The 18,118-nt window shown below is 41.1% G+C and overlaps 1 protein-coding gene across 17 annotated transcripts in view; it reads left to right on the top strand.

Annotated features, from left to right (window-relative positions):
* The first annotated feature begins 3,622 nt into the window (after positions 1 to 3,622).
* The window catches only part of ADAM22 (ADAM metallopeptidase domain 22), a 129,348-nt gene continuing 114,852 nt past the window's right edge, over positions 3,623 to 18,118 (top strand). For 3 of the 17 annotated variants that reach the window (XM_068211703.1, XM_068211674.1, XM_068211744.1), the window contains exons 1-2: positions 3,624 to 4,028; positions 4,199 to 4,362. In XM_068211703.1, coding sequence (XP_068067804.1) covers positions 3,971 to 4,028; positions 4,199 to 4,362 — 222 coding nt within the window. In that variant the 5' untranslated portion in view covers positions 3,624 to 3,970. Of the gene's footprint in view, positions 4,029 to 4,198; positions 4,363 to 18,118 lie in introns of all 17 variants that reach the window. The other 14 variants (XM_068211730.1, XM_068211656.1, XM_068211694.1 and 11 more) reach the window with 7 other exon arrangements.

Raw genomic sequence — 18,118 nt, 5'->3', positions numbered from 1 at the left:
AAATCTACAATTAAATGTGATCAAGCATTCATATTCTTCTTGCGTGACTAGTTTGGATGTTACTTGCATCACAGCAGGAAATGGTCTCCCCTTTATCCCTCTCATTTTTTCCATTATGTTTCATCTCATGTAAATATTCTTCTGGAAAATAAGCTATTTTCTTTCAAGTGCTTACTGCCACTCAGCTTTAGCTGTAACCTCTATATGCATCTAATCACCACTCTTGAAGACAACTGAGGGGAAATTTTAGCAACCATTTGATACCGAGCAATTGTACAACTTACACAGAATATATGTAGGTGGACTAGAAAATGAATACCAAAATTTATTTCTTAGCATAGCTAGTCCTCTGGACCCTGTAAAGAGATTATTGATGCTTGCTCTTAATAGCAAAAACAAAAGTAAATCCTGTTGGTAATACCACAGAGTCACCACTGATAATCTGAAGTAAGTGAAGATAAATGTGAGTGAAGTCCATTAACCAGCTTACCTTCTCTGAAGGTGACATGAGATGAATAATTTGAGGTTTTTTCCATGAATTCTGCAAATGTTGCTTTTTGGTTCTTTGCTTTAGATAGTGCAGCTATCCAAAATAAATTCTGAACACCCCAGATATAGCACTATAAAAAGATTTGGGATGGAAAGCAGGTCTTTGGGTGTAGTCCAATTTCATTTGGGATAAAGAAGTTGTAGATTCAGGTGGTTGTCTGCAGTATTTTTGTTTGGGGTTTGTTTTGGTGAGGGGTTTTGTTTGGTTTTATGTTTTGTTTTGTGTTGTTTTTTTTGTTGTTGTATTTTGGTTTTTGTTTTTTGTTTTTTTGTTTTTTTTTTTTTTTTTTTTTTTTTTTTTTTTGTTGAGTGGAGATCTCACTTCAAGATTCAAGTGTTAAATATTTGTTGAATATGTGGATAGCTGGCCACAAACTCAGACTATCACTGTGACCTTCAGTACTACAGGCAGCGGAGCAGGAGGTGCTGGTCTCCTCTCTCTGGGAACTGGAGATAGGACAGAAGGAAATGGGAGGAAGCTGGTAATGTTCAGATTGGACATCAGGACAAGGTTCTTCACTGAGAGGGTGGTCGGTCACCAGAACATGCTCCTTAGGGAAGCAGTCCCCATGTCAAGAGTTAAAGGATTGGATGACACCATTATATGGTGTATTTTTAGGTAGTTCCATGAAGAGAAGGGAGTTGGACTTTATGAGTCTCACAGATCTCTTCCAACATGAGATATTCCATGAGTTTCTAGAAGAAGAAAATATCTGTCCCCTGATATGAAAGACCTCGTTGTTCAGAGGTGGATAGTCTGCCACAGTCCTCAGCAATGTTGAAGAACTCCCAGGAAAGTGAATCTTGATGTTCACTGCCCGATTTCCCAAATCATTGTGAAATCACCATCAATGAAATTTAAATATTTCTCTGAAGAATTAAGCCTGTCAAATAATTCCTTTCTAATCAATGTGTACAATTAGAAGGGACTTCAGACATACAGATAAGGATTTTCTTCCTTGTGATTTAGATCTTTCAACATAATGTAGAAATTTTCTGCAATTTATTTAAGTTTTCTCTTTAGAATTTATCTTTAGTGTTTACCATAGAAGTGATAAATAAATAAGCCAAAGAGTAGAAGATATAAATGAGAGAGGTTTGCAAGGAGAAGAATGTAAAACCTTTTTCAGCTGTGTTTTGGATAATTGCTTCTAGCACACACACTTTTTAAATGCCTTTATCTTTGTATTAGTTGGCTACATTTAGTAAAAAAAAAAAGTTATAAATATTATTCTTAAAATTAGTGAAGGGTTTGACTAATATAGAGTTGGCATACTAAAAAAGAGGACTGCATTTATGAAACATATGTATCATACCTCACCATATCCACCGAGGACACAGACTGGATAAAGCTCTGCATTCATAGTTAGCTTAAAGCAGCCAAGCTTTGGCTGGCACTGGGTTGGTGAACCTTCCATGTGTAACACCTACACTAAATCTGAACACTGGTGAGCAAGAGAAAAATGAATTCTGTGATGTACTGATCCAGGAAATGAGTGTATAACTGTACAGTGTATCTGCTGTGTAATATATACCCAGTGTCATGAATTCTCACAGAAAGACTGACAGAAGCAGCTGTGAAATAGTGTGCCAGTGGGGAAAGTTTGGTCTAACTGCAATAACTGTAGAGGTTGGCTGCAGCCTGAAATGTAAGGATTTATGACTTCTGTAAGATTGAAGCATCATATTATTATACTGATTTTTTTCCTTTGCTATAAATAGCACTTTCTCTACCCAACTCACCCATGGTCTTTTTGACATCCCACACAAGAGTTTTATAAGCTAATTTTGCACTGTTTCAGCAGCTGCTTCAGGACTTAATGGATACTTTGAGGTAGTATTGCATCTTGCCTGTAGTACCTGACAGCAGTATAAGCAGGACAGCACAAAACTTACTAGCCACTTTCTCCTCAAAGTTACTATGTATTTCCACATGCAATACTCTGCTGTTATCTTCAGCTTGCTGGACTGTCACTTTATCTATTTTCATCACAGAAACAAAAGCTGAGAAGCTGAATTTCCTCCATCTATCCTCTAATTGGTTCCTTTAATAAGATTATATATGTAAGTAAGATAAGCCCTACAGAGAAATCGGGCCGGGAGCGCCGGCATTCCCTGTCGGGCGGCTCCGGGGAGCCAGGCAGCCACTGCCGAGCCGCTGTGCCCGGAGCACGGTTCTTCCCGTGGGCAAGCCCGGCGGGTGGAAACGCTCCTAAGAGCAGAAATGGAGGTGCCAGGTGTCCTGGCTGTTGTCGGTGCAAGCAGTGCAATTAAAATTGATCTGCATCATGGTTTTAAGATATTTCGTTTGTTTGTTTGTTCTTTTGATCTTTGAGACTACAGTGAGCAGCAGCTTTCAGTGGCATTATCTGTGATGCCGCCTCCTCCTTTATTATGTGTTTACAACTGGTACAAGCCTTGCAGTGGGTAATTAGACTTCGTATTCTCTTGCCTGGATCGGTAGCGAGCTGCATCTGCCGCTGCCCTAACGTCTCTCCTCCTCTCTCCTCTCACCTCAGCTGCGTGCCGTGGCCGTCCTTGCTATCGACCCTTCCGAAAACGGCGAGGAAAGAGGTGCTTCAGGCGACCGCCACTCTTGTCCCATTTTCATAAAGAAATGTAGTTAGGGAAGGTGGGATACACCGTGCTGAGAGGCAGCACCGCTGCTCTCGGCTTCCCGGTAGGTGGGAGTGTAGAATTGGGTTGCAGATGCAGCCAAGTCCCTTCGCTGAGGGAGAATTACTCTCGCGTTTCAGGGAATGGACATCGTGGGGACTCCTTGACACCTCGGCCTCTTGCTTAGTCCAGGAGAGCGTGAAAGGAATGATTCTGCCTTGTAATCCTTTCCTTCTCTCGTTGTTAAAAGAGAGAGGAGAGAGTAGAAATTTAAGAAGGGAACAAAAAATGTCACAGAGAAGGAAATGAAGGTTTGCTCAGAAAATGAGCGCGTAAAGGAGGAGAGAGGGGCTGACGGCGGTAGGGGCAGGGAGGGAGGGAAAACGCCGCGGCTGTCTCCCCAGAGAGCCCCCGCCCTCACCCGCAGCTGTCAGTGAAGGCAAGTTTTGCGGCGGGGGTTCTCTCAGCCCCGGAGCGGTGCGGTACCGGGGCGGCCCTACGGGGCGGGGGCGACTGCAGAATCCCTGCGGCGCTGCCCGGGCTCCGGGGCTTCCCCTCCGGTCTCGCCCCGCTCTCTCACGCCCTGGCAAACGACTACATTTCCCAGCACTTCCCTCTTCCGAGCGGGCTCTGCGGGGAGCCTCGCCGGCTCTCGCCATCTCCTTCGCTGGCAGGGGGCTCGGCGCGGCGGCGGGGCGGAGCTCGGCAGCCCCGGCCCCGCGGCAGCCGCGGCCCCGCAGCCCCCCCGCCCGTGCAGGCGCGGAGCCGGCGGCGCTCGGCGGCGAGCGGGGCGGCGGGCAGCGCCATGCGGGCTGCCGCCTGCCTCCTCTGCCTGGCGCTCGGCGTCCTGACAGCGGCCGCAGGTGAGTCGCGGTGGCGGGGCAGCGCCGCCGCGCTCGGGGCGGGGGCGGCGGGGAGGGGGGGACGCTGCGCCGAGGCTGCTGCGGAGCCCCATGGAAACGGAGCCCCCGCTCCAGCCTGCGCGCCGGGGGCGAGGGCGCAGCCGGGTGACAGTGCCTCTTCCCCTGCGCAGGAGGCGCCGGGCCGGCGACAGCGGCAGCGGGGCGGCGGGGCGAGAGCCCCTTCGCGGAGCGAGAGAGCATCAGGCCCCTGCGGCTGGTCTCCGGCGAGGGCGGCGGCGGGGCGCGGTGGCCGGCGCTGAGCACGCGGGTGCGGAGCGAGGCGGCGCGGGCACAGGTAAGCGCCGGGCGGGGGGAGAGGGGCCCCGCGCAGCAGGGCCCGCGGCGCGGAGCCTCCCCGCACCCTCCGCCGAGGGTGTTTGCACCGCCGGAGGATAACGCTCGGTGCAAAGCGATGCTCGGCCCGACGCGCGGCTCGCTTTCCCGCAGGAGCGCGGGGAATGCCAGTCCTGTGCAAGGGCGCTGGAATTAGTTAAGATGGTCCCCGTGCGTGTTAATGCCCTCCCCCGGCCGGCAGCGGGGCCCGGGCGGGCACAGCCCGCTGCCTGCGGCGGCCGGGGCACCCAAAATGAAAGTTGCGGTGCCTTTGCGGCAGCGGGGCTCGAAAAGCTGCGGCTTAATTTCGGCTTCTGGCTGCAGCGTGGGCAGGGTGGGTTTGTGTTCTGTGGAGTCGGATGTGGTTTTGAAAATAGAAATTGTATATCGGGAGGGAATTGCTTGAAATGTAACATGTGAGCTAAACTCAGTCCATATTGCCTGCTACCCAACCCGGGGTATATCTTCAAATTCCATAGAATCATAGATTCATTAATGCTGGGAGAGACCTATAAGATCATTGAGTCAGACCATTAATCTGGCTCTGTTTGTGTTAAAAAACATGTTTTGGTTGTATGAAGCCCAATCCCTATAACTTTTAACAACCTCATTTTGTATTATAATACAGTGATATTCATCTTGACCCCTTTTGTTTGAGGTGGCACATGGTTGTTACATCTGAAGGAAAGAAACATTGAGTCCATATTGTTATAGATGTAGAACATGAAATCTGAACATTTGAGGTAACTGCTGACATACAAGAAGATTTGCAGGCCTCCCTTTCCTCCTTTTCTAATTGACTGCTGTGTGTTTAAGAAACAGAATAGGTGAAAAATTGTCTCATATTTATTTTTTTTATAATCCATGAAATTTAAGAACTGACAACTTGCATTCTCTTTGTTTCATTAAATAATAAACATGCTCTTCATAGTATATATATTTGCATCTGAATGTAACTTACTCTATGTAAAGATTTTTCAGATATGAAGACCATATTTACGGTACGATAAAATACTATTCTCAAAGTTCATAATGCTTTGTTCAAAGAAGAAAAAAAAAACTCCTTTTGGAGTTTCAGGATTTCAGGATTCTTTGAAGACCCCCAAAAAGTCACAAGTTCAAGCACTTTGTGACATGTCTGTTTTAAACTTAGTAATGGTTGCATTTAGTTTTAATATTAGGCTTAGAATACTGGTCTTACAGAACAAACTGCTAATTAATGGGTTTTGTTTTTCTGAATGGCTCAGCTTTTATTCACCAAATCTTATGCTCATAAAATTTTCAAGTCATCCTGATCTACTGAAGTTAATAGTAACACGGATGGTTTGAAAAGGGTTAAATACGTTTATTTCACAACAGCTTCCACAGTAAACTAATGTTAATGTGTAAAAGCTCAGACATAAATGTGAAAGCTACTACAACTTTTCTCCCTAATCAAGAAGTTTCCCCGCTGCTACTTAAAATATTCCCAATCTCTTCCATGGTATCTGATGGTTGTTACTCATGGAAGGATACAGTAGTTGACAGTGCTTTGGACAAAAAAAAATTGCCAAGCAGGCTGAACCGAGTGAAGTAGTGGAGACTTTATGTGATTCTGGCACAGAGCATGGTTACATCCTAATTGCAGGATATTGCATCCCTTGCCCAGGGATCTGAGTCAGCTCGCCGGTAATGGACCAGCAGCGTGGCTGACTGCTTAGCTGAAGTTGTGTAGGAGCTGCATTTAGGAAGATGCTTATCAAAGTTATGGAATAACTTCACAGAGTGAACTTTTATGGTGCTTTTGGGTGTCTGGTGAATGGCACATGAAATATAAAGATGCTGGATTCTGCTCATACATGAAGAGACACCCATGCCTGCCCTGGAGAGTTAACAGTCAGTGGCATATAAAGAGTAGGGGAACAGAGGTGTCCTCTACATCAATAACATTTCCATATGTATTTGATTGTTTTATGATTAAATACACTCTTACTGTCTTCATGTTCTATCCGTTGCTAGTAGTCTTTGAATAGCTGTATTTGAGAGTTTAAAAAGCTGGTCTTGAATAGAGATTTCAAACCAAAGCTAACGGCCTTCTGGATTACTTAAGGGAGCATGCTTCTTTGAGGAGGTAAAAGCATTCAAGAAGAATCCTGGTGAGTGAAGAACTAGCAACCATGTCTAGAAAAACAAAGATACCTGAATGGGAAGGTACATTCAGAGGACTAGCAAACAAGGCTGTAGTTGAATTAATGTAAAACAATGTAGTTGTGTTTTGAATCGGATAAAGATAAAACGGGGGGGGGGGGGCGGGGGTAGAGAGAGAGATAAGCTGGAGAGAAGGAAGTCACATTAAATCGGATTGGATTCCTTTAATTCCTGGATGAAAGCTTTAGCTGCAGGAAGGGCAGAAGTTGAACAAGAAGGATGCAAGCTTGAGTTCAGAACTGCACAAAAGCAAATGAAGATGATCATGCAGAGGAATGCAGAAGAAAAGCATGGCCTTTGCAGATCAGGAGTTTTAGAACAGGCTCATCATGGAGTTGAGCCAGAGGATAATACGAGTAAAGGGGGTGATAATTGAAGGCAGAAGTGACTGGGATGTGATGGATGGCAGATTTCTAAGAAGTAATGGCTTGTTTTCAGCATTTGTTGAGATTTTTCTCTAGCAACTTCCTTTGTTTTGTTTGTTTTGGGGTTTTTGGGCCATTGCCAACAGAATTGAGTGACTTGTCTATCTGCATGCTTTACTATTAAATAGTAAAGGAAATAGTCTCTATACTCATCCTAGAAACCCAGAATGTAATTGCTTAAAAAACATAATTAATGTGCTCACAATTGTAGTTGTCCAAGATTGCTGAACCTCAGAACACAGCACAGGGCAAATATTATAGACTATTACATCTTCATGCCATTAATGTTTTAATGTACAATGTATAGTGGACATTGGAGAATTCACATGACTTTGGGTTTTTGCTTTTAATTCCGTTGTAGCATAGAGTCATTACTGGTGTCTGTGACACTCCTGTATTTCAATTTCTCTGTTCCTCAAAGGGTGCCTGTTAGTAGCTGCACAGCACTTAGTGTATAGAATAATCAAGAGAAGATACAGCTAAAAATACACTAATATTGTATTATTATTAAGGCAATCCAGGATCTTAGCAATGGACAACTAATTTACTGTAGCATAAATAAGTGTATTAGAAGATGAGGTTCCTCTATGTCAGGGACATTCAGTGAAGACTAATCTACTATTTTTGTGTTTAAAAGAAGGAAAGTTCCCACCTTGGACATTTTTAAGGAACCTTTTAACTCCATGCTTTAAGCCATATTTTGGTATTGTAAAAAGCACATGAGAAACCACAAGTCTTGTAATATTTTCCTTTAGTCAATATAGTGCAGGCATGTTCTTTGTTAGAATGTGGGAATGTGTAAGCATCCCTCCCCAGTGCCTGTATTATCATTATCCATTTTTGATCCATCTAAGTGTTACATGGAAATTTGTGAGATTTGCTATGATTTTCACTGGGAGCAAGGTTCTGACCTGCAATGGACAGAGACTCACTCATCTCTGCTGGTTGTGCAGGACATCCATGATATAGCAATTTCTGTTTCTCAAGCTGTTTTCACTTGCTTATTGCCTGTTGTAATGAAAATACACTGGATTCCTTCAAAGAGAGTAAAAGGGATGACCTGGTTGTAGGGAGCCTGGCCTGAAGGGGCTCCAGGACTGAGCTGCATCTGGAGACAGAAGTGCATGTTGTTTGTAGTCCAGAGTGAGTCAGTAGTTTTTAGTAAAGAACTTAGTTGTCTTCCGCAGCCTGCATTTTTTGTGACCAAATGATACGATTGTGTACACCTCCTTGGATTCATGGCTTGCAGATTTCTTAAACGATTTCTTATTGCTAATAATGAGTTTCAGAGAAGCTTTGCTCTGTCATGCTGAGTTTGCTCTGCTTGCTCTTGGATTTTAAATGTTCATTAGTTATTCGAGTGCTGCCTAGTCTTTGCTATTGGATTCTCTGATTTCTTGTCATCTCACTCTAGTCTTCAAACAGGATATCCCACTTCTTTGCAGGTGCTTCTGAAATTGCTGACTCTTGCTTTCTGTTCTGATGCCGTCAATTTCTGTTGGTATTATAAGTTACTGTGTTGGGTAGCTCCAACTAATAGTATTTTTTTTTCTTTTAAAAAAGAGCTCTGACAGTTGAGTGGCTTATAAAATACCTCTAGAGTTTGGGACTGATGGATGGTGACTGTTGGAAGAGAGAAGTGTCATGAGAAATTGCTTGATTAAAAAAAATCTTTTCTGCCCACTTAATCAAATGACTTCTGTCTCTTGAAGAACCAGGCCACTGGTTCTTCACCACTTTTTGGTCATCCTAACACAAAACCAAAGGGAAGGAGGCTAAACTGGGAAAGGGCCTATAGTGAGTAATAACATGCATTTGGTTTATTGCTGAATTTGATTTTTTTCCTGCCTTGTTGCCTCTTAAGGTTTGTAAGGCATTAGGCAAAATGTATGTGATATTTTACTGTGTGTTCAGTGTATGCAGTTCTGCAACAAGATACTTCACCAACATGGCAATATTTTATGAATATGTGAATGGTTAAAATATTCATACTCTTGAAGGTCTTGTCTTCCTGAAGTGGAAAAAGCTGCTGAAAGCTATACTTTGCTATAGGTTGTGTGTTGAGTGATGTAAGGGGCATTGAGGTTGTCCTTTGATTTCTGATGTAGGAGGCATTTTCAGGTATACCTTTTTATAAAGTACTCAAAGTGTGTTTTGGTATTTTATAGGCAAAGAATATTTCAAATTCCTAATTTATCCTTCTTTGCAAGCTCATATCAGGAAAAGTCTTTCTCTGCTTGATAATGAGATTTATTATGACAATAAAAATAAAAAAAAAATCTCTGGTAGCTGCTGCTTCAGAGTTCATGTTGTTTTGTGTCATCTCCTCATGCTTGTGCCATAGCAGACTGGAAATGAGAGATATTCCTAAAGCTATGGCTTTGCCTCATAAAACAGGCTTATATACAGCCAAAAAGGATCATAATGATTAAATCATTATCAATCAAGAATCATAATCAAATATAACAATTTGTATAGAAAGTATTTTCCCAACATTTGCTCATTGCCATGATTAGTGTAGTGACTGCAAAGTCTGACAGAGGAGTGCTTTCCAGCTCTGGTGATGAATGTATCTGTATTCACTCCTGGTCTGTGTTGGTGCCCCTGAGTGCAGGATCACACTGAGTATTCTTTCTGCCACAGTTTCACTGTGTCCCTGTTTTGGGACTCCTACAGTGGCTAATCAGCTATAACACATGCATGGTGTAGAAGTGTGTTGCGTCCTGAGTACTGTCATGATAAACTTTGATGAGATTTATCCATATTCTGGAGGAACTACATGTGAAGTCAAGATTCACTCTGAAATGTTTCCCACAAGAGCATTATGGACTTATATGTTAAAAGGTCATGGTAGATATATTATCCTTCTGGTTTTCCAGGTCCCTTTTGTAGTTTTCCCAATAATCATACCAGTCTTTAAGTGACTCAAAACGAACAACTGTTTTAGGGCTCTGCTTGTGAAAACATTATCACAGTTATCCTGTCAAACACTGCTTAAAGGTCAATCAAACTGTATAAAACCTTCAAAAGCCTGATAAGGTTCATGTCTGTAAATTGTGGGTCCTTCTAGCTAGCACTGGCTCAGTGCTTTTCCCTCTCCAATTAGCTCTGCTGAGGTTTGTGGTCCTTCCACTTCTTGCTGCCTTCTGCCGGGTTTCTCCCCTGGAGAGGAAGGAAGACAAGGATCCTTGTCTTCCACTCCCATGGGTTTGAGCCAAGGCTGCCTCTCCCAGTCAGACTGCTCTTCTGCTTCATGGAATGAGCAGACTGCTCTTCTCTTCTTCTACGTGGGAAGTAGCTCACGTGTCAGATGATTTAGTTTCCAGCCCAGGCGCATGTGTATTCTCTCAGTCTGGATATCTGTGGATATGGAGGGTGAAATCCAATACTGTCAGAAGATCAAGACTGGATACAGGATTTTGGTGTCTTCCTATGCAATCTATCTTTCTCTTCATCTACTGATATAGTTAAGTTTTCATCACTAGATAATATTTTTCAGTATTTTCTAGAAATAGAGTAATCGTTTCTTCCATGTTAACCAAAACCGCTGTATTCAGTGTCTCCAAAAATTACCGTGACTCCCATCCTGTCTTCCTTTCTCTGGTTTTAACTTATGTAATTAATTTTAAACAATGCCAAATTTACTATAATTGTCTGTGGAAAACTTTCAGACAAGAAAGCCTTCAATGCCCCTCTAGTTACTTTCTTTCCTTTGGCTTGTCAGTGTTCTCCTGGATAATGTGTGGATATGCTGTTCTGTGGAGATGTATTTGGAGCACATACAGGATCGCAGAGATCTGTCGCATGAAATTTAGCTCTTCGTAGCTGCAGATGCTCCCTTGATAGTGCTCTTCTGGAGCCACTGCAATAGTTGCATTAATCTGCAGAGGAGAAATCATTGCTGCAGGGGTGAACTATGCAGCGGCAGCTGTGCTGAGCCACAGCCAAGCGTGGATGTGGAACAACATCACTCTCCTCAGATGGAAGCATATTCTGTGCAGTTGAGAGCTTTGGACACTAAAGATTCCATCTGTGCAAGCTTTTAATACTTTAGTGGGAGGACTGTGTGAAGGAAGGATTATGTTTTTTTCCCAGAAACTTTATTGTTAAGCTGAACAGAAAGGTGGCTGAAGTGCACGTACACATGGTCAGGCTGTGTCCTGCCAAGCTGTGGCATGCACTGCCATCATGGGGCTTGGCTGGTTGGATAAGTTCAAGTGGAAAGTCAATGTCACCTGAAAATGAAGAATTATGAAGAAATCACAGAAAGTGGCAAATGACGTAGAGTTGTTTTAACTGTTGAGTCACTAGGAGTCCACCTTGAAAACTGGATTTTAATCCAGTTTTTGGCAGAAATTAACTTACAGTTAAAGTTAAAAGCATGGCATTGTTGTTGTGCATTTGCCCCCAGACAATGAAATTTGGTGATTCATCCAGTAATTTGACCAGCTCAGGTTTGTCTACCTATGCTAAATTCACTCTTAAGTCTCTCTTTCTTCCTTGTTTTTAAGTGAAATGTGTGTTACCAGACCAGAGAACTGTAGCAAGGGACATGCTTTAGAAAAAGCATACTCCAGAATGTGTTATTAATATAAAGTTTAGAAAAATTTGTGTGGGTAAATGCCTTCTAATGAAAGTGTGATGTGGAGGAATGTGGAGGCTAGAGCCCTGACTTACAGCTCAGAAATTGCCCAGAAGAATAGCAGTATGTAGGAATACACTGTGTTCCAGAAATGTCTCCTTAGAGTATTTCAACTCCTGCAATTCTGTGGGAATGAAAAATAAAATCCATCCATCAGTTGTTTCAGAAAATATATACAGTGAGAATGTTGATTCATTTTGGTCTCCTAGGCTGTATCAAGGGGAGAAGGAGTTTTGAAATTTGCTTTTCTTGCACTTTTCAACTTGAAGCAGGACTTTGATACTTGAATGTAGAGGGTGAGTCATATTTAAGAAGTATTATCTGTGGAATTGATTGAGCAATGTATTGGCATGCCTAAGAGTCTGCAAGTTTTTTCAAGCTTTTGTTAGCCTCTAATGCTGACAGGATGTTGGTAAACTTTCTGTTGGTGCCCAGAGTCCATTCCTGGGAGAAGTTAACCATGTTAGTAGGCTTTAGGTGTCAAAGAGTGCTTGTTACTTCCAATGGGCAGAGCTAATCTTTTGGTGGTAAGCTTTCATTTGTATGTAAACTAAATGTAAAACCAATTGAAAATGTTTGGAATATGTCACTGTGTTGCTGAAAAAAGGTTTGGTCACTGATACTGGTATAAAGGAGCATATTTAGTGGGGACTCTTTTTACTGCATTTTAATGCTTTATTTGTAATGTAAAGGCAGCTTAATGGAGGGTTTTTGTGGATTTCTCTCATACTGGAGCTCTGTTCCTTCATTTCTGAAGACTATAAGAGATGCTGAAAAGGGGGCCTTTAAATGCTATTGATTCCTTTCACAGCTTGGAAAACATGTAGCTAAAAATGACCTCAAGGTACCATCTGCTTCAGCAAAGGAAATGCCTTCACTCCTCCTGACTGTTGGATCCGTTGAGTTTTCCTTCTCGCCTAAATGGTGTTCTTGGACAATAGTCCTTTCTCCAGAGAGATGACACAGAGATGCAGATGGGTTCATGCTCAAGGGCTGCCCACGGTGCATGTGTTGCTGCCCTGTTTTGTCCTGTCCCCTGCAGATGGGTGATGCGCGGGTTGTTTGCCTCTTGCGCTACAGCTGTGCATGAGCAGGGTCTTGTTTGGGTTCTGCCCACTTGAAACTGCCAGGGAGAGGGGTATTTTACTGTGGATAGCTTGTCCTTGTTGGAGTCCTTTCCCTCTGATCTCATGTTTCTTCAGAAAGTAGTTTCCCTCCCTCCTGATTGCAGCCAGGTCCTGGGCTGCTGAGTGATGCAGATGGAACACGTTGCACTACTGCTGCTGTAGTATTTTTTCTGACTCCTAGGCATGCCAGTACATTGCTTTTCCTGTTAGATCTGGCTTTCTGAAAACTACAGTCACTGTGGGGAGCAATGGAAACTGCTCTGGGTTTCTGGGTCACAGGGTGAGTCTTTGTTTGCTCTGCTCCCTGTCTTAGTTTAAGAAGTGTGATCTTCAATGGTCATCAAAATTTTGTATGAATTATGGCAGGAAAAAATTCTGATTCTGAACTTTTCAAATTTTCATTCATGGCTTTTCTTTGTTTTCTGTATGTAACCCTGTACTTGATTAGTCACACTTATAACAACCTATTTATTAATATTTCCCCTGGCCATTAGCATTTGATGAAGAACCTTTTTGAGTGCATTTTAAAAACATGAGATTGAGCAGTCACCAGTTTTTTGGTTTTGCCCCCTAGTGATCCATTTAAGACCTTTGTCACTGTAGTTGGATGTAACCTTTTATACATGAATTCTTGCTGCTCCCCTTTCAGAAAAAAAGGGAAAGAAAAAAAGACTTAGCGAAAGTTCTTGCAGTTCTTCCTTTCATAGTGATTTAAAGACTTGTAGTAATTAGTCTCATAGGAAATCAAAACTTATAAACAAAATTTCAGAGTCAAATTAACATTATACTCTACATTTAAAAGCACAATGAGTGTGAGATCTGGTGCCACAGGGCTTTACTGGTGCTGGAAACAAGTGTTAGATTGCCTCTTGGGAAGCGGCATCTTGCCCATTCAGTTGCTCAAATCTGTCCTATTAGATGTGTGAGATCAAATGGTAGCTCGTGCTTAATTTGCTGGTAGTGACAGCCCAATAGTTTTCCTGTCTTCGTTGTTCCACTTAACATTTAACCTTGGGTGAATTTTTAAGAAAGATGAAGTGGAGGTGAGGAAGGAGAGCAGGAAGAGAGCTTTCAGGGGTCCTCAGAAGGATCCATGCTGCTACCCAGGCACTGACTCTGCAGCAGTGGCACCTGTGTAACATCTTGCATTGGTTTGTGCTCGGGGCTTTTTTCCCTTGTGCTCTTCCCCCATATAAATTGAGTAAATTCAAACAGTGTATGTGTTCAAATACGCAAATAAACAAAATAGGGGCGGTTGTTGTGATTTTTTTTTCCTACTGGGAAGACTAATTACTGACATTTTAGTGGTACAAGTGGTTCGTTCTTCTGAGTTTGGGTTCATTGATACAATGATGTTTATATGGAGAAAAGCTATTTTAGGTCATGTTTACGACCACAAGGACTGGGCACTACACTTCAGCTGATAGTGTTTAGCTCTCCCTGTTCTCCACCCTCACTTGGCATGGAGAACAGATGTGTGATCCAGGACTTAAAAATGAACATGCATCTATTAAAATATATTCTTATTTCTAGCTTTTCCTCAGAATAAATAACTGATTTACTAAATATGCCCCAAAGAGGTAGTTGTAAAAATGTTTTCATCAAACCATGATCCTATTCTGCAGTTTCTTCATTAAATAAACTCCACCCCACCAAATGCCCCAATGATATTTAGATTTATGCATTGGATAAAAAGAGAGAGCTTGCATGAAGAATGTCAAATATTGACGATTAATACAGTAAATGAGTGCCAATAAATATGAGAATGCTAGGGAAAATAAAAAAAGAGATTTTGCAGTTGTTTAATATGCTATGTGAATCCAGTTTAGTGATCCTGAACTTTTGATTAAAGTTAGATATTTTCAAATGAAAATAGAGAAGACCTGAGGAAATAATGTTGCAGTTATATTTTATTGTATATTTTTGAAAGAAGATTCTTTGACTTGGGGTACATATTTTAAATATTAGACCTAGGCTTATTTCTGATTTTTGTCTCTTAGCAAAGTTTTAATTTTATTTTCTTCCCTGTACACATGAAAAAGTATTTTTTGGGAGAGATTTCTTCTTTTGCATAAAGCAACAATATACTGCATAGCTCTGGATTTATTACAAGAAAACTGAGGCTGAAAATTGTCTTTTTAGAGTGTGTACATTTTATGTGTCCTATTATAGAGTGCTAATTGACACTGTATTTCTCTACTCTAGCATAAATTTATTTGTTATTATTATTTTCAAAACAGCAAATGTAGGTAAATCTACATAAATTTTTATAGTATTTTTCATTTAATTTAATAAATATATTTATTTTGATTTCCCATTGCCTTATCTGTATTCTTACTGAACTTAAGATAACTTATGTTATTTCATACACACTTAAGCCTGTTGACTGTCAAGAAGCTGAGGTTTCTATTCTATTAAATGGGAGGGAAATTAAATTAATATCTAAGGAATCTATTATTTTGTAAATGTGACTGACTCATGAAATGTCTGCTATAAAATCTCATTGTTGTTACAAGCTCTGAAGCACACTTTTAAAGTTTTTTCTTCCTGTAACATCCTGTATTATTTTATCTCTTGATTCTCTTGATGCCTTTCTTTCAAGTCTACAAAATTGATAAGAATCTTTTAATTAGAAACTATGATGCTATATATAGTAGTAAATAGAATTTTTTTACATCAAAGGGCAAACATATAAATAGGAATTTCTCCTCAATTTTTTAAAATGAGACTTTGTTCCTTTTTGACAGAAATTTTTGTGATCTCTTCCAGCAAAACTTATTAAAAAGCATCTAAGTGCTTTATTAAGGCTACTTCTCAGGGAAGAAACATGTTATGAGGAATTGCACATTGCATCACAACAAGTTTTTAATTATTTTTCCTTATTTTTTGAGGAAAAATATTAGTCATCATGTTACTGTGCTGCTTTCAATACTCAGCTAATTATACACAATGTGAGGAAAAGTGTCAAAATTTTTCCATTTCAAATTCTTGTTAGTTTAATTATTCAAGAAAGTGCATAGCTTGGAAATGTTTCAATGGTGGTGAAGATATTTGCCCTATTTGGAATTAAAATAATTGAAATATATTTAAGGTTACCTCCAGAGCAGAGCACTGATGTTGATCTGCAGAAATGTGTTGTAGTTGATGTACAATTGTTCCCTTCACAGATGCTCATTCTTTGGGGCCAGCTTCTGGAGAAAGCTGATCCCCAGCAGGAGTACCGAAGGGACATCATTATTCTGTTGTTTCTTTATAGTAATAAATAGCCATATTTGGTACTGATTGTCCATCTCCTCTATTGCTGCAGTGATCCCTGAGGCATGGAGCAGGTGATTTAAAATAATTGGAATCACATTGCTCTTGGTTTGGCAGGAAGGTTTGCATACCACTTTTGGTTTTGTAGAATTCAAGCTTTTAATCTTTGCTTTAGATAAAATACCTTTGTGCTTAGTGATTTGAAATAATCTTTTCCACTCCATTTACTCTTGATTCCTTTCAGACATTCACTGACATGCTTAAACTTCACAGTCTTTAACAGAAGTTAGCTCTGCATAGTTTCATTAGGTGCATGGGGTGCTGAGTATTTTCTGTAGTGGGCCTAGCAGGTCAGTGCAATTTATGCACCACTAAGTGCTGCACCTGAAGCAGCTACTTTCAGAGCTGTTACTGGTATTTTTCTTCTTCAGTTGCATGACATAAAAATTTCAGAACCTTTTGATTGTGTTGGAATCATTGCATTGCACTCTTCCATTATGTTGTTCTATTCTCCTTTCCTGGCTCTTCTTCATGTTCTGCACTGAGTGCATCTTCTGGTCTCCAGGAACTCCCCTTTCATGACTCAGTTGTCAGCCACTGATATGTCAAGCTGATGGTTGTTGCAAAAGCCTCACATTTTCTGCGAGAGTTCCTGGGTTTGAGAACTGAATGACGTAATTGATTGTCTTGCTTCGGTGGTTTAAAGAAGGCTCTGCGGGTGTTTTTCTTGTTACTTCTGCTTTACTGAGGTGGTGTAGATGGAAAAGGACTTATTTTCTCTCTTTGGGTTCTTTTATTGATGTATGTCCATGAACATAAGCTCCTTTGCAGCTGGACATTTTGCCTATTCACTGAGCAGGCAGGTAGATGTGCTTAAAGATAATGTAGACCCAAGACTTTTTAAAATCTGTTTCTTAATTTTGTGGTTCTTAACCAGATATTTAGAAGATCTGTTAACCTAAAAAGTGCTTTGTCTGGAATTCTTAAGGTGCAGTTTTTTGCTACGGTAGATGAGATTCTTAGCTGAACGGGGGAATCTGTCTTCATTCTCTCTTGAGTGTCCCTTTCGACCTGTTACTATTGCATCTACCTTGTGGTTTATTTAGATCAGTTTATTTGTCTGACGAAAACCAGGCCCACTCCAAGTGGTAATTAATTTTCTGCTGCTGATCTGACTTGCTGGCTAGCCACATGAGCTGACAAGGGAGAGTTGGTGAGAACACATTGCCAGGATGGGGCAGAACTGTTCGTTTTCAGCAGCAGCCCACAGTGTGCAGTGTGACAGTGCTTTAGAAATATGTATCAGGAAAGGATGCAATTTCTGGAAAGGGATGAGTTTGTCAGGCTATCTAGAATGTCTTGGTATCTTGGTAGACCAGAAATATCTTTGAAATACACTTGATTGCACTTGAGCTTAAACTTAATGGTAAGTTTCTGTGTTTGCATCATGTGTCTTGGGGAGTGGTTACATCTGTGTAATGTTTTTCATATTAATTTATTCATATGTATTTTCTCCCTTAAATCCACATTAACAGTTTCTGTCAGGAAACAACTGTGGTCCAGGGTCACCTTAGAAATACATTAGCTTGTAGTTGTTTATCTTAGAGATATGTTCAAGAGAGGAAATCTCCCAGACCAAATCAATATGGTGCAATGTACCTAGCAGTTAAAAGCCAAACCAAACTGAAACAATAGAGTAATTTTTGCTCTGATAGTCTCTGAAGTGGATGCATTTTAATGACAAATGTTACATTTAATATATGTGCATTTAGAAATCCAAGCTAGGCTTTTTATATTCTTTCTTACTCACTAATTTTCTTCTGGTACCAGCATATGGTCATACAGAAGACTTAGTTATACTCTGTATAGAGATCTAAATGATGGCATATGTAGCTATGTTGTTAACAAGCAGGAATAATAAAATGCTGTAGAATGTTCTTTGCATTTAATAATGTAATGATGAGAATAAAAAAACTGGGCTCTCATTTCTGCTTTGATTGGAAAGCAGTTGTTGCAGTGCAGGTGGATGAATGAAGGTTAGCTAAGGTCAGCACATGGGCTGCAGTGAAACAAGGGAATGAC

The sequence above is a fragment of the Anomalospiza imberbis genome, chromosome 1 (assembly GCF_031753505.1).
Source record: "Anomalospiza imberbis isolate Cuckoo-Finch-1a 21T00152 chromosome 1, ASM3175350v1, whole genome shotgun sequence".
NCBI classification, from domain to species: Eukaryota; Metazoa; Chordata; class Aves; order Passeriformes; family Viduidae; genus Anomalospiza; species Anomalospiza imberbis.
The sequence above is the reverse complement of the archived record's forward strand: the minus strand, read 5'-3'. Positions and strand labels throughout refer to the sequence as shown.